This window comes from Nycticebus coucang, chromosome 4 (genome assembly GCF_027406575.1).
Source record: "Nycticebus coucang isolate mNycCou1 chromosome 4, mNycCou1.pri, whole genome shotgun sequence".
Classification (NCBI taxonomy): Eukaryota; Metazoa; Chordata; class Mammalia; order Primates; family Lorisidae; genus Nycticebus; species Nycticebus coucang.
This window is the reverse complement of record NC_069783.1, coordinates 92,605,602-92,622,416: the sequence shown is the minus strand read 5'-3', so window position 1 is coordinate 92,622,416 and position 16,815 is coordinate 92,605,602. Positions and strand designations below refer to the sequence as shown.

Sequence of the window (16,815 nt, the reverse complement as noted above, 5' to 3'; positions counted from 1 at the left end):
TGTTGAATAAGGGGGGTGAGGGAGGACATCCTTACCTTTTTCTCAATCTTACGGGGAAATAACTCAGTCGTTCACCATTTAGTATGATTTTAGCTGTAGGGAAGGGTTTAAAGCAGCAGTTCTGCTGCGGGTAGGTCGCGACCCCTTTGTAATGATGAAAATACATCCCGCATATCGGATATTTACATTATGATTCATAACAGTAGCAAACTTACAGTTATGAAATAGGAACAAAAATAATTTTATGGTTGGGGGTCACCACAACATGAGGAACTATATCAAAGGGTCACGGCATTAGGAAGGTTGAGAACCACTGCTTTAAAGGGAAGTAGATGTGGTTATCAAAGGGCAAATGAATACAAGTGAAACTGGGACAATCTGAATAGGACCCAGGAATCAGATCAATATCCATATCCTGGCTTCAGTACTGCAGTAGAGGTTACCACTGGGAAAAACTGGGTGAAGGGTAAGTACATGAGATCATGTGAAATGTATAATTATCTTCATAAAACTTCTAATTAATACACACAGCGTTAGGGCTTTTAAAACAATACTATATGAGTTTAGTTTTGTTCTATTTTCTTGCACTAAAGCAAAACCAGTAAAGAGTCAAGCCATTTTGTTCACTGATACCTGCATGGAGGACTTTCCTTTTCTGACTCTTTTGATCCAAAAGGCCCCCTGGTTCTTTCAACATATTCAGGGACCAGGTTCTCATTGATTCGACATCAGATTGAAGTTTTGTGCATTTTTCTGGGGTTGAAACCATAGAACAGATTTCCTTTTGATGCCTGCTTTGATATAGATAAAAAGTAGACCAAAAAAAAGTTAAAAAAAAAAGGAGGGGAAAGAAACTTTCTATCAAGAAAGCAGAGTTAAGTCATTACCTTCATGTTGAACACTTCAAACTTAAAGAAGTGAGCCTTCCCTCATTTAGATTAATATAAAAATAGCCATTTCTTTTTCTTGTTCCATGCAGAAGAGTAAATTGGGGCCCAACCATGGAGTCAGAAGATACAGCTCACAACACGAGTCTAGTCCCTCCTGGCTATGTGACCTTGAGGAGTTGCTCAGTCCTCTCTAAATCTCTTCCCTTTCCTCATCTGAAATGCAGGAAACTTCACCTGTGCACCACCACCATGGAGGGCTGTTGCAGGGATTAATATGAGGAAGAGCTGGTTGTAAACGTGTAAGCATACAGAAAGCCATTTCTATAACCAAAGTGTCAACCAGCAAGCTCTTACAAAAGCTAGAGAAAGGAAACTTCTGTGGCAAATGATTCTACAGAAGATATAGGGCCAGGGGGGATCCCAGAAGTGCTTACGTATTTTCCCAGACATTACTTTCTTTGAAGTTCTGAACACAGACAGGAAAGTTTCTGGAAAAATCCCCTGCTCCAACACTGTAAAGCGTGCCCTCTCTTTGCCACCAGCTGTCCCCCGAATACCTCCACGAAGCACCCACTCCACTCCACAATCCACAGTGAGTGTCCACACTGTATATCCCCTGGTAGAAAGGACCAGGCTTATATCTATTTGTGCATCCCAGTTCTCCTGGTACATAACTCTAACTCAATGAAAGGTTTGAAAAAAGATTTTGAGATTGTAACATTTTCTTCACCTAGAGAGAAACTTAGCAGTTTGATGTTGACTATAGCTAAGTAAGAGGATCAACTTTTCTTAAGTATAAGGAAGTACAGAAGCATGATATTTATAAGGTTGAGGTTCTGCCTTTTTATGTAAATTCAGAGCTCTTATTACATGACAGGTATATTTTCATTTAATCCACCCAACAATCCTAGGACTGCTATTATTTCTATGTTATAGAAACAGAAACTGGGGCTCAGCAGGTTAAGTAAATTGCCCACCTACCGCGCAATGTCTGGAATATTAAAATGCTTCTCTGATCCTTCCAGCCCCTAATAAAGAAATATAAAATCCAAGACTGCATCCACTACTCAATTCAATAGTCACATTCAGCAGACCAATCCAACTTCCGAGAAACAGCTGGTCATTTTGTCCTGAGATTTTTTAGTTTGAGTCTATGAGGGGAAGACGACTGTTAACACATCAACTGCCACAAAATAAAACAAAATTTTTCCTTGGGGCCACGGTGTTTTATTACAAAATAGAATAAAAACTTCAAAAAAAATACTAAAACATACATCAATAAAAAAGTAACATAAAACCTCTTAATTTAGTAATGTAAAAAGTAATGTGAAAACTTGAAAAATAGTTCACAATGTGGCTCTCACAGCGTTAAGGTCCTGGCTGAGAGTATGAAGAAAATATATATATATATTTTTTGAGACAGAGCCTCAAGCTGTCACCCTAGGTAGAGTGCAGTGGCATCACAGCTCACAGCAACCTTCAACTCCTGGGCTCAAGTGAGTCTCCTGTCTCCGCCTCCCAAGTAGCTGGGACTACAGGTGCCTGCCACAATGCCCAGCTATTTTTTGGTTGCAGCCATCATTATTGTTTGGCAGGCCCAGGCTGGATTTGAACCCACCAGCTCAGGTGTATGTGGCTGGCGCCTTAGCCACTTGAGCCACAGGCGCTGAGCCTAAAGAAAATAATTTACACTTAAGAGCTGCTCATTTATTTGGTTCTTAGTTTATTTTTTTTTTAGATTTTTTGAGTTTAGAAGATGTATCTGTTCTTTCCCAAATACTTAAAAAATATGGTGTAAAATCTTCTTGTAAGATGGCCATGATAACACTGATCTTTTTACTGATTCCATGTTCATGTCCTGGCCCCAACCCATATGAATATTTAATTTGATATTAGAAAGATAATACATTTTTATGAACAAGAAATTATGATTAATAAATGTATTTTCAATTTTTTCCCCAGTTTGCCATCATTCTTTTAAATATAAAGATTCTCTGCTATGGGGTAGGCTGTGATAACTTGACTATCTGGGTAATGTTTTAATAAGATTTGACAAATTTCCTGTGTGTGGGAGGTAGTTTTGATTTTTGTTTAAAAACTACTGATTAGAAATATCCTAGAAAATTGGATGTAGACAGCCCTGAGAAATTGTCTACCCCAAACCTCATTGCCACACCATGATTTTAAAGATGAGGAAACAACCCTGTGGCAATGTGGCAGTGTGGAAAGACATTATGGGACTCGCCAGGGTCATGTGAGGTGAAGTCCAGACGTCAGGCCTCCTGATCCCTGAGTCCAGTCTCCTCGCCCACAGCTCCTCTCTTCCCTGTCACTGCTTGGGTTGAGTGGGTGTAGAGGGCTGTCCACAATGGGTAGAGATAGTTAAAAAAAAATCCGTTGTTATTAAATTATTAATTATCTTTGCTTAAAAGAATCCTAACTTAATCATACCATGTGATTCTTTTCACTGAAAGAAATCTCACAAAACATTTTCTGGAAAGCAAACAGGGCGTCTGAGAGGCCCCCAGCCATGGGGCGGCCAGGGTGATCGGGCAACTCACTTGCTGTCTCCTTCCTTTTCCACGTTGTACCACCAATCCATGATCAAGGACTCAGAATAAAGTTCTTGCACCTTCTCCAGGTCACTCTGCCCCTGCTCCATTTCCTTAACTAAAAGAGTCAGATCTTTATTCTGCCAAAGTGAATAGTGAATACATTATGAGACAGTATAAAAGAGTTCAAATTGAAAGCATTTCTAACTGAAAGCAAACTCTATCGGGAAAAGAAAAATCTAGAGAATTTCATGTGGTTCTTATTCTACTTTTAGCCCGCTTCATTGATACATAATTCATGGATAATAAACTGAATAAAATGTACCATTTGAAAATTTTTGACATTCACACCAGTGAGATTATTACAATCAAGACGATGAACATGTCCATCCCTCGTGCCCCATTGTAAATCTGCCCTCTGTCCTACAACTCTTCTCCCTTAGTCTCAGAGAACTATGTATCAGCCTTCAGTCACTATACAATTTATTTCAATTTTCTAGAATTTTGTACTAGAAAGGAATTCATACAGAAAATACTCTCTTTTTTGGTCCAGCTTCCTTCACTCATAATTATTGTAAGAGTCACCCATGTTGTAGCATGAGTCAATACCAAAATTTATTTATTCATTCACTTGTTCAGGACAGTTGATTTGTTTCCAGGTTTGGGCTATTATAAATAAAGCTATGAAATTTGTGTACAGATCTTTGAATGGGCATCTGCTTTTATTTCTCCTGACAAAGTATCTTGAAGTAGAATGGTTGCATCATATGATTTGTGATGTTGAACTTTTAAAGACAAAACTAGGTTGGGTATGGTGGCTCACACTGTAATCCTAGCACTCCAGAAGGCCAAGGATGGGAGGGTGGTTTCAGATTAGGTGGTTTCAGACCAGCCTGAGGAAAAGCAAGGCGCCATCTCTACAAAAATGGAAAAAAATTGTGGGCCATGGTGGCATATACCTGTAGTCCCAGCTACTCAGGAGGCTAAGGCAGCAAGATCCCTTGAGCCCAGGAGTTTGAGTTGGCAACTGTGATGATGCCATTGCAGTGAGACTCTGTCTCAAAACAAAACACAAAGAAAAAAAATGTTTTACGAATTGGTTGTATTGGTTTACAACCCCACCAGCAGCATATGAGGTTCCAGTTTCTCCACATCCTTGCCAACATTTGGTTTGGCCAGTCACTTTAAAGTTAGCCATTATATGGCTCTTATCACACAGTACCAAAACAAGTGCTGGTGAGGATGCGGAAAGAAAGGAAAGGTGGGACTGCAAACTAGTACAACCTCTATGGAGGATACCTCAGAGAACCAAAAGTAAATCTACCATTCAATCTAACAATTCCACTACTGTGTATTTACCCAAAGTAAGTCTAAACCAGGGACAGTGATTCTTTCTGCTTTATGTTTCTTCTTCAAGATTGTTTAAGCATTTGTAGGGCTTGTATATTCCATTGGATTGTGTACATAAATGAGCATGTTGAATAAAAATAAAAAGTTTTATTTGATTGTATTCTATCTGGATACCCTGCCCCCCTTTTACTGTACTAATTAGAACCTCTATTACAGTATTGAACAGGACTGGTGAGAATAGACATCCTTGTAATTTTCCTGATATTAGGGGAAGGGATATAATTTTTTACCACTGAAGTATTATGCTAGCTCTAATTTTTGCTGTACATTTTTTATAGATGCATATATCAGATTGAGGAAGTCCATTCTACTCATACTTTCCTGAGTGCTTTCATTAGAAATATAAGTTGGATTTTGTAAAAAGCTTTTCTACATAAATTGAGATGACTGTGTGTTCATATGGTGAATTGCATGTTGATTTTCAAATGCAAACTCAACTTGGTAATGACATATATATATATATATATTATTGACTTTGATTTGTTAAACTTTATTTAGAATTTTTGCATCTATATGCATGAGGGATATGAGCCTACAAATTTCATTTCTTAAGTCTTTGTGAAGTTTAGGTATCAGGATATCAGCCACATAGAAGAATTGAGAAATAGTAGCAACCTAGATGGCTCTTATCACACAGTCCCCAAATTCCCAAAAGGATTTATGTAGGATTGATCTTATTTTTTCCTTAAATGTTTGATACAAATCAGTAATGAAGTTATCTGGGACTGGAGTCTCCTTTGTGGAAAGGTTTTTAACTACAAATGTAATTTCCTTGATAGATGTAGGGCTGTTCAGGTTTTATTTGAACACAAATTTTCATTCTCTGAAATATATGCCCAAGAGACCAAGTACTGGGTCTCTTAGCAATTAAATATTTAATTTTTAAGGAAATTGCCAACTCTTTTCCCCAATGATGGTACCATTTTATATACCTGCCAGAAATGTATTAGTGATCCCATCTCTCTTCCTCCTTGCCAGTACTCAGTTTTGTCCCAATTTTTTATTTTAGCCTTTCTGATGGCTGTGAGTAGTGGTATCTCATGGCTATTTAACATACATCCTCTAATGGCTAATGATGTTGTACCTCTTTTGATGTGCTTATAATTTGCCATCTCTAGATCCTCTTTAGCAAAATGTCTATTCAGGCATTTGCCTATTTTCTGTCTTCTTTATTTTTTACTGTTGAGTTTTGAGAGTTCTTCACGTATTCTAGATACTAGGTCTTTGTCTGGAACATTGTTTGCAGATACTTTTCCCAAGTCTGTCACATCTTAGCAGGGTCTCTAACAGAGAAAATGCTTTTAACTTTGATAAGGTCTATTTATAAATCTTTCATCCATGGATCAAGCTTTTGATATGAAGACTAAAAATTCTTTGCCTAGCCCAAGGTCCTCAGGAGTTTTTTCCCATTTCTTTCTGTAAGTTTATAGTTTCATGTCTTACATTTAACTCTATGATCCATTTTGAGTAAACAGTTGTGTGAGGTGTAAAGTTTAGGTAAAAGTTCATTAGTTTGCCTATTGATGTCCCATTGTTCCAACCATTTGTTGAAACAGCTATCCTTTCTTTGTTGAATTGCTTGTTGTGTGCATGTATTTCTGGATGGTTCCATTGGCCTATGTGTTTATTCTTCCACCAAAGCCAGACTGTCCTGATTAATGCAGGTACATAGTGATTCTTCCTGATTTATGTTTCCTTATCAAGATCGTTTAAGCATTTATAGGGTCTGTGACTTAGTCATATACATTTTTGGGGGGGGGGCTGGGGCCGGGTTTGAACCCACCACCTCTGGTATATGGGGCCTACTCCTTTGAGCCACAGGTGCTGCCCTTTAGTCATATATGTTTTAAATAAGCTTGACTATGGCTATAAAAATCTTCCTGGGATTTTGATAGGATCTATATTAAACCTATAGATCAACTTGGGAAGAACTGACATTTCTAATATGCTGAGTAATTCAATCCATCAATATGATCTGACTCGCCATTTGTTTAGGTCTTTTATTTCTTCATCATTCTATAATTTTCAGCATAAAAGTCTCAAATTTGAGTGTATAAGTATTTCATTTCCTTTGGAGCAACTGTAAATGGTATTGGATATGTGATATGTTCATTGTTATTTTATCATGAATGGGGTTGGATATGGGCAAGTCTTTTTCTGCATCAATCGATATAACCATGTGAGTTTTCTTCCTTGGCTTGTTGATATGCTAGATTGCATTAACTGATTTTCTTTTTTTTCTTTTTTTTTTTTTTATTGTTGGGGATTCATTGAGGGTACAATAAGCCAGTTGATTTTCTAATATTGAACCTTGTATATCTGGCATAAATTCTCCTCAACCATATTGTATAATTTTTAATACATTGCTGGATTCATTTTACTAATATTTGTTTAGGACTTTCGGAAATATGTTCACAAGAGATGTAGATCTATAGATTTCTTTCTTAAATACGGTCTTTTCTGGTTTTGATATCAAGGTAATACTGGCTTCATAAAATGAGTTGTAAAGTCATCCCTTCTCCTATAGTTCTTGAAATAAACTGGTGTAATCATTCTTTGAATGTTTGGTAAAATTCTCCATAGAGCCCTCTGGGCTTGAGAATTTCTTTTTCAGCCTTTTTTTCTGTTGCTTTTCAGGTTTGTTTTGTTTTGTTTTTTGATATAGGGTCTTGCTCTGTCACCCAAGTTGGAGTTCAGTGGTTATGATAAAAGTCCACATAACCTTGAACTCCTGAGCTCAAGAAAACCTCCTGCCTCAGCCTCCCAAAGTGTTGGGATTACAGGTGGGTGCCACCACATCCATCTGTTTTGGAGGTTTCTGCAGGCAGAATGGGGACCAAGGACCCCATTTTTGGCAAGGGAAAACACCCCCAGAAAGAGGGGAAAATAACAAAGTAAGCTAAGCAAGGTGGAACAAAGGAAAGTCAGCTAGTTTACCTTTAAACCAGCTACCGTTAAATTTCTTATCTGAGCAAGTTTCCTGCTTTTTCTAGAACTCTGGCCTGTTAGGGATACAGCCTGCAATCACTCCTGCCAGGTCTATAAGCATTCTGAAGGAATACTGGCCACAGAGGATGCTGTGTGCAAGGCCTAGCAAGAAACATTAACTCGGCTGGTTCCTGCCTAGTTAGTAGTCAAAGCAAATACCCATGTGTAGATTCATATTTGGCTAGGGCAGAGATGAAGGGAACAACTTGAGCCCTGAAATATGGATAGGAGGTCTTATATCCCTTATCACATAGGAAGACCCTCTGTGGTAGTGATGAGTGGAAAATTCCTCTCTTCCACCAATTCTTCAGACGAGATTGATGCCAGTTTTACTCCATCTAGAGATGGCAAATTATAAGCACAACTATAAAATTCTTCTCTCTTTAAAAAGAACTAGTGGAGGGAACACTTTTACACTGCTGGTGGGAATGCAAATTAATACATTCCTTTTGGAAAGATGTTTGGAGAACACTTAGAGATCTAAAAATAGATCTGCCATTCAATCCTATAATTCCTCTACTAGGCATATACCCAGAAGACCAAAAATCACATCATAACAAAGATATTTGTACCAGAATATTTATTGCAGCCCAATTCATCATTGCTAAGTTATGGAAAAATCCCAAGTGCCCATCAATCCACGAATGGATTAATAAATTGTGGTATATTTACACCATGGAATACTATGCAGCCTTAAAGAAAGATGGAGACTTTACCTCTTTCATGTTTTCATGTATGGAGCTGAAACATATTCTTCTTAGTAAAGTAGCTCAAGAACGGAAGAAAAAGTATTCAATGTACTCAGCCCTACTATGAAACTAATTTATGGCTTTCACATGAAAGCTATAACCCAGTTATAACCCAAAAATAGGGGGAAGGTGGAAAGGGAGGGGTGGGAGGGGGGTAGTGGGCAGAGGGAAGGTGATTGGTGGGATTATACCTGCAGTGCATCTTACAAGGGTATATGTGAAATTTAGTAAATGTAGAATGTAAATGTCTTAACACAATAACTAAGAAAATGCCAGGAAGGCTATGTTAACCAGTGTGATGAAAATGTATCAAACGGTCTATAAAACCAGTGTATGGTGCCCCATGATTGCATTAATGTACACAGCTATGATTTAATAAAAAAAAATGAAAAAATAAAATAAAAACTCGAAAAAAATAAATAAATAAAATAAAAAGAACTACTGGAGATTAATACCTCCCTAGGAATCTGTGTGTGACCACAGACAGAAGGCTGCCCCCACACAAGGCTCAGGTTCCGGATTTCTTAAGACTGCTTGGACCCTTAAAATTAATGATTATAGAAACAATAAGAGCTGATATGCTTACTCAGAAAAACTCTGGTGTCTTTGTTCCCTTATTCTCTGGGCTAATGAGCAAATAGCCTTTAATAAAAGCTGAGTGAAACCAACACGCGGGGCCATGTCAGAACCCCACAAATGGGTGTTGGTTCCCTGTGTTCTCATCTTTGAAAAATCTATTCTGTGTGTCTTGTCTCTTCATCTCTCATTGTTTCTAACTTTACTTTCCCCCAGTTGATTGCTGCCAGATCCACAGGTTTTAATGGACCCGGCCCCCAGGATGGGCTCCTGACAGTTTCTGCTGAGATATCGTTAAGCTCAGAGACTTCTTTGTTCAGTTGTGTCCAGTCTACTAAGAAGCCCTGCAAAGGCATTCTTTTTTTTTTTTTCTGTTACAGTGTTTTTGATCTCTAGTATTTTGTTATGGTTCTTTCTTAGCATTTCTGTCTCTCTGTTTTCTCTCTCTCTTACTTTGCCCATCTGTTCTTGCATGCTGTCTACTTTATCCCTTAGAGCCCTTAGCATGTTAATCATAGTTATTTTAAATTTCTGGTCTGATAAATTCAATATCTTTGGACCCTCTGCGTCTGGTTTGATGCTTACTCTGTTCTGTCAAACTGTTTTTCACCATTTAGTATGCCTTGTTATTTTTTTAATAATTGGGCATAATATACTAAGTAAAAGGAACTACTATAAAGAGGCATTTAGAATTGTGGTGGTAAAGTGTGGTGGGAGGGGAAGCACTCTATAGTTCTATGATTAGATCTCAGTCTTTTAATGTTCAGTGCCCCTGGATGTGAAATTCACACAAACTTCTCAGCCCCACTCCCCCTTAGATGGAGCAAGATGGCTGGAGTGAGCTGAAGTTGGTTATTTTCTCCTACCATATGGAAGGCTAGAGATGTCTAAAGTTGAGTATTTCCCTCCATGCCAGATCAGTTACATTCTGATATTATCCCAGTAGGTTTGGCTCTGGTTAAATAGTTTCTCCTCAGGGCAGACCTTGTTAAGAAGAACAGAATACTCTGGTAAATTTCAAGATGATTCCTTTCCCCTCTGCCTGTTGGAAGCATATAGAGGTTTTTCTCTGATAGTTACTGTGAGAATGAGGTAGAGCTCCAGGAGGTAAAACACACAAAGTGTGCCTTCTCCCCATGACTGGGCCCACTGGAGTTTTTATCCCTTAGACTAGTTCACTCTGAACCTTCACTAAATTCAGCAAGTTCTTCAGTTCATGCAGATGTTTTCTGCTCTGGTTATTTATGTTCTCTGTATTTGCCTGCTGGCGTAGTAGTTTGCCTTGTTGGGTTTCAAAGGCCAACTTCCCATCTCCTAAAATGCTGGGATTTCAGGCAGCTGCCTTGGTCCTTGGTTCTTAGAACAGTCTTGGTTGAAAAATGACCAGACACCCCAAAGTAAGGCAAGCATGAAACAAAGTTTCCTGAGGAAGAGAAAGGTAAGTTTACAGAGCAAGAACAAGATATAGCCTTACAAAGCAGGATACATTTGCCATACACAGTTGAATAGGCCTCCCTTGCCAGGGCAAGGAGGCAAAGAGGCGAGGGATCTGGCCAGTGGTTCTCTTCATATTGCCTCAGTCAGTCCTACCTTGTGGTTCGAGGTCATCTTTGACCAGAGTCTTACTGTGCACACAGGCCTCCCATGAGCCCCTCCGAAAGTCCATTGGGAGATGGATCATATGATACGATAATTAGTCTTAAGGCTAGTCTAGGTTATCTGTTGGTAGGCTAGAAAGTCTTCTATACCCTTTTGCAGGTGGGATGCTAAGTTTTAATTTGTAGATTGGTAAGGTGATCCTTCTTCCACATGTGTGAGCAAGAACTTAGGGCAAAATTAAGGTGAGCAGCACTGAGATGGAGGCCTGGGGGCCCTGCCCTCGTCCTCCTTCCCCAGGAGAGCTGTTCCTAACCAACTGCCTAACATTGTGACCTCATTTTCCCTTATGAATCTAAGAAGAATTATTGATTTTTCAGCTTATTCAGCTTTGTATTTGTTAGAAAAGAGCAGCAGCTTTCGAGTCTGTAACGTGCAGGACTGAAAAATAGTGGTCTAGTATTTCATCTTCAGAAGTTTTATATTACAATTTTTTTTTTATATTACAAATTTAATTCCTTTTGCAATTTTAGTGCTATTCACACTATTTCATCTTGTTCAAGTTTCTATAGCTTGTAGTTTTTGAGGAAATAATCTTTTTCAAAAAAATAAGTTGTCAAATCTATGAGGGCAAAGGTGTTTGTTATATTCCTTTATTACCTTTTTACTAGATGCAAGATTCATGGTGATGTCCCTATCTTATTACAGATGTTTAAAACTTTGTGTCTGCTCCCCATTTGTTTTTACCAGTCTTCCAAGAGGTTTTTATCAATGTAAGAAGTTTTATCAAGAAACAGGCTTTCGTGCCTGGGTACAGTGGTCAAGTCTATAATCCTAGCATTTGGGAGGCTAAGGGGGGTGAGCTCAGTAGTTCTCAACCAGCTAGACCAACAGCAAGACCCCATCTCCTAAAACAAAATAGCTGGGCAGGGTGGCACCTGTGCCTCAAAGGAGCAGGGCACTGGCCCCATATGCCAGAGGTGGTGGGTTCAAACCCAGCCCCAGCCAAAAACTGTAAAAAAAAAAAAAGAAAAAATAGCTGGGTATTGTGGTGGGTGCCTTCAGTCCCAGCTACTTGGGAGGCTGAGGGAGGAGGATTGCTTGAGCCCAAGGGTTTGAGGTTGCTGCATGTTATGATGCCACGGCACTCTACTAAGGATGACAAAGTAAGACTATCTCAAAAGAAAAAAAAAAAAAGAAACAGGCTTTTGTCTCATTGATTTTCTCTATTAAATTTATATTTTCAAATATTGGTTTCTGATTTTATCTTTTTAAAATTTTTTATTAAATCATAACCTTGTACATTGATGCATTTATGGGGTTCAGGGGTACTGCTTCAATATACAATGTGAAATGCTTACATTGAACTAACACATCCATGACAATTATACTCATTTCTTAATAATTTTGAAATGTACCATTGCATCATGCACATTAGGTGAGGTCCCCCCAAAGACCCACCCTCCTCCCATATCCCCCCTCCCATCCCCTCTCTCTCCTCTTCCCCTCTATTTTCTGGACTATAGTTATGTTTTGCCATTCATATGAGTATGTAGGTGATTATATATTGATTTCATAGTAGTATTGAGTACATTGGATACTTTTCCCCCTATTCTTGAGATACTTTACTAAGAAGAATATGTTCCAGCTCCATACAGGTAAACATAAAAGATGTGAAGTCTCCGTATTTTTTATGGCTGCATAGTACTCCATGGTATATATATACCACAATTTGTTAATCTATTCACAGGTCAATGGGCACTTGGGCTGTTTTCATGTCTTGGTTATTATGAATTGGGCTGCAATAAACATTCTGGTGCAAACGTCTTTGTTGTAAAATAATTTTTGATCATCTGGGTATATCCCTAGCAGAGGGATTGCAGGATCAAATGGTAGGTCTACTTTTAGTATCTTGAGTGTTCTCCAAACTTCTTTCCAAAAACGTCGTATTAGCTTACATTCCCATCAGCAGTGTAAAAGCATTCCCTTCTCTCTGAATCCACACCAACATCTGTAGTTTGGGGATATTGTGATGTGGACTAATCTTACTGGAGTTAGATGATATCTCAAAGTGGTTTTGATTTGCATTTCTCTGATCATTAAAGATGATGAGCATTTTTTCATGTGTTTGTAGGCCATGTGCCTGTCTTCATCAGAGAAGTTTCTGTTCAAGGCTCTTGACAACATAGAAATGGAGTTATTTATTCTTTTTTTTTTTTTTGGGCTGGATTTGAATCCGCCACCTCTGGCATATGGGGCCAGTGCCCTACTCCTTTGAGCCACAGGCACCGTCCTCTTTTTTTTTTTTTTTTTATAGTCTGACGAATTTTATTTTTGTTATTTTCTTCCTATGTCTAAAAATGCAGAAGTCACAGACTGGCAGACATAATATTCCAAATGCAAACATAAATAGGAAAGCCACGCTTTCTACATGGTGGGTGCTGTCCACCTGGAGATGTAGGAGAAGGCCGTAGGCTTGAGGCACTTTGATGCAATAGGACTTTGGAGGATTTAAAATACTGTCTTTTGGTTATAGAAGATTTTGTTTTTATATGAATGCATTTTATTTTTCTGGCTATGTCTTTCTGTAGGAGCTTTCCAGATTATAGTGACTTTTTTTTTTCTTTTTCAAAGTGAAATTCAAGGAGTTAATATGTAAACACAATATTGAGTATACCTATTGCCAAAGCCCAGGGCTCTAAAACATTAATCCAATTTCCTTACCAAAGGAAAAAATCCAAACCTACTTAGTATGAGTATTTGATGGAAAAATGAAATAGTTCTCAACTGAATTAAAAAAATTTTTTGCCAACCAGTTTAACAATATATTAATAATGTTCTTAGGAGGCATTTTGTTCTTCATCTTTTTTTTTAATTTTTACATATACATGTGTTTATTAGGTTTCCATTTTTTTGCCTTCACAAAATTAAAAAGGTTTAAATTTAATAACAACAAAGATAAGGACTAGAAACAAAAACCTCGTAAAGAACGAGTGAACATAAATACATTCAGAAAAGGAACCAGACAATTGCTACGTCGAAATATTAAGCAATAATAATAATAATGCAAAGAAAGTAACATTCACATTGTCAGATAAGAGTATGTCTATTATAGAATGAGACTGACTCTGAGATTCAGTATGGAGTCATCAGTTAACTTCTTCTTATTTTTTTTAAGTATCAAAAAATAGACAACTAATATTTATAAATAAAAGTAAAAGATAATTTCAAAAAACAGATCATGCCAAATCTTATAGACAATAGAAAAAGGAGAAATACTTCAAAATCATTCTACTTGATCTGGGTACACCTGCTATTAAAATCAGAGAAAATATTATTATAAAGGGGAAATTACAAACATATGTCACTTATAAATGATGATGCAATATCTTAAACATATTAACAAGTTGAATTAAAAATTAATGTTTTATTTATTCTTCTCTTATTGATTAGTTTGAGTTCTCTGTAGATTTTAGTTATCAGATCTTTGTTGGAAGCACAACCTGCAAAAATATTCTCCCATTATGAAGGTTGTCTGTTTGTTTTACTTACTGTGCTCTTGGCTGTGCAGAAGCTTTTTAGTTTGATCAGATCCCAGTAATATATTTTTGGTGTTGCTTCAATTGCCCGGAGGTCCTTCTCATATAATATTCTCCTAGGCCAATTTTCCCAAGTGTTTTACCTGCACTCTCTTCTAGTATTTTTATAGTTTCACGTCTTAACTTTAAATCTTCAATACAGTGAGAATCAATTTTTATTAATGGTGAAAGGTGCTGGTTCAGTTTCAGTCTTCTACAAGTCGTCAGCCAGTTCACCCAGCACAATTTGTTAAATAGGAAGTCTTTCCCCCACTGAATATTTTTGATAGGCTTGTTGAAGATCAAATGATGATAAGCAGCTGAGTTCATCTCTTGGTTCTCTATTCTGTTCCATAAATGCTGTGCCAGTACCATGCTGTTTTGATCACTATAGATTTATAGTGTAGCCTGAAGTCTGGTAATGTGATACTTCCTGATTTGTTCTTATTTCTGAGTAATGTATTTGCTATTCTAGGTTTTTTTCTGATTCCATATAAAATGAAGTACTATTTTTTCAAGTTCTTTAAACTATGACAATGGTGCTTTAATAGGGATTGCATTAAATCTGTAGATTGCTTTGGGTAGTATGGACACTTTAACAATGTTGATTCTTTCCAGCCATGAGCATGGTATGTTTTTCCATTTCTTAACATTTTCAGATATTTCTTTTCTCTGAGTTTCATGGTTCTCTTTATAGAGATCTTTCACATTCTTTGTTAGGTAAATTCCCAGATAGTTCATCTTCTTTGGCACTATTGTAAAAGGAATATAGTCCTTGACTATATTTTCAGCTTGACTATTGTTGGGCATATATAAAAGCTACTGACTTGTAAGAATTGATTTTGTATCCTGAGATGCTGCTGTATTCCTTAATCACTTCTAAGAGTTTTGAAGTTGAGTCCCTGGGATTTTCCAGGGATAGGATCATATCATCTGTGAAGAGTGAGAGTTTGAGCTCCTCTGACCCTATATGGATACCCTTGATCGCCTTCTCTTGCCTGATTGCCATGGGTAAGACTTCCATTACTATGTTGAATAGCAGTGGAGACAGTGGGCATACTTGCCTCATTCCTGATCTGAGTGGAAATGTTTTTAATTTTACACCATTCAATATGATATTGGCTATGGGTTTGCTGTAGATGGCCTCTATCAGTTTAAGAAATGGCCCTTCTATGCCTACTTTCTTAAGTGTTCTGATCATGAAAGGATGCTGGATATTATCAAAGGCTTTCTCTGTGCCAATTGAGAGAATAGTATGGTCTTTGTTTTTTATTTTATCAATGTGATGTATTGTATTTATAGATTTGTGTATTTGAACCAACCCTGTAATCCTGGAATAAAACCAACTTGATCATGGTGTATAATGTTTTTGATGTGCTGCTAAATTCTGTTTGCTAAGATCTTATTGAATATTTTTGCATTGATATTCATTAATGATATTGGTCTATAATTTTCTTTCTTCATTGTATCCTTTCCTGGTTTGGGCATGAGGGTTATACTTGCTTCATAGAATGTGTTGGGAAGTATTCCTTCTTTTTCCATGCTTTGGAAAACGTTGTATAATATAGATAGTAGTTCCTCTTGAAAGGTTTGATAGAATCCAGATGTGAAGCCATCTGGTCACGAACTTTTCTTTTTTGGGAGATTTTGTATTATTGATGCTATTTCAGTAATTGATATAGGTCTATTCAAGATTTCTAATTCTTTCTGGTTGAGTCTAGGAAGGTGGCGTGCTTCCAGGTATTGGTCCATTTCCTTCAGATTTTCATATTTCTGGGAATAGAGATTTTTGCAGTAATCTGAGGATTTTTGAATTTCTGAAGTGTCTGTTGTTATTTCTCCTTTATTATTTTTGATAGACAATATTAGAGATTTTACTTTTCTATTTCTGGTTAGGTTGGCCAAAGGTTTATCAATTTTGTTAATTTTTTCAAAAAAGGAATGTTTTGTTTGATGTTCTGAATTATTCTTTTCTTTTCAATTTCATTTAATTCTGTCCTAATTTTGGTTATTTCCTCTCTTCTACTGGGTTTGGGGTTGGAATGTTTTTCCTTTTCCAGTTGCTTGAGATGATCCATTAAGATGTTGGCTTCTTCTCTTTCTGTTTTCTTGATGAAGGCTTCCAATGCTATAAATTTCCGTCTTAGGACTGCCTTTGCAGTATCCCTCAGGTTTTGATAATTTGTGTCTTTGTTATAATTTTAGTCAAAAATTTGGTGATTTCCTTCTTAATCTTGTCTTTGACCCAGCTATCATTCCATTTAAGATTATTTAGTTTCCATGACTTTGTTCATGTATGAAGATTCCTGTTGCTGTTGGGTTCAACATTTTTTCCATGGTGGTCCAAGAAGATACAAGGAATGATTTCTACACTTTTAAATTTGCTGAGATTAGACTTGTGTCTTAGGATATGATCTGTTTTGGAGGATGACCCGTAGCTGATGAGAAGAATGTATATTCAGTTTTATTAGGGTGA

At 37.2% G+C, this 16,815-nt stretch overlaps 1 protein-coding gene across 1 annotated transcript in view; it reads right to left on the bottom strand.

The window, feature by feature from the left end:
• Nucleotides 1-16,815, bottom strand: part of VWA3B (von Willebrand factor A domain containing 3B) — a 250,813-nt gene that overhangs the window by 73,027 nt on the left and 160,971 nt on the right. Inside the window, exons 15-16 of the mRNA XM_053588419.1 lie at nucleotides 3,452-3,582; nucleotides 634-791 (exon numbers count right to left, since the gene is read on the bottom strand). Of these exons, the coding sequence (XP_053444394.1) occupies nucleotides 634-791; nucleotides 3,452-3,582 (289 nt within the window). The remainder of the gene's footprint in view (nucleotides 1-633; nucleotides 792-3,451; nucleotides 3,583-16,815) is intronic.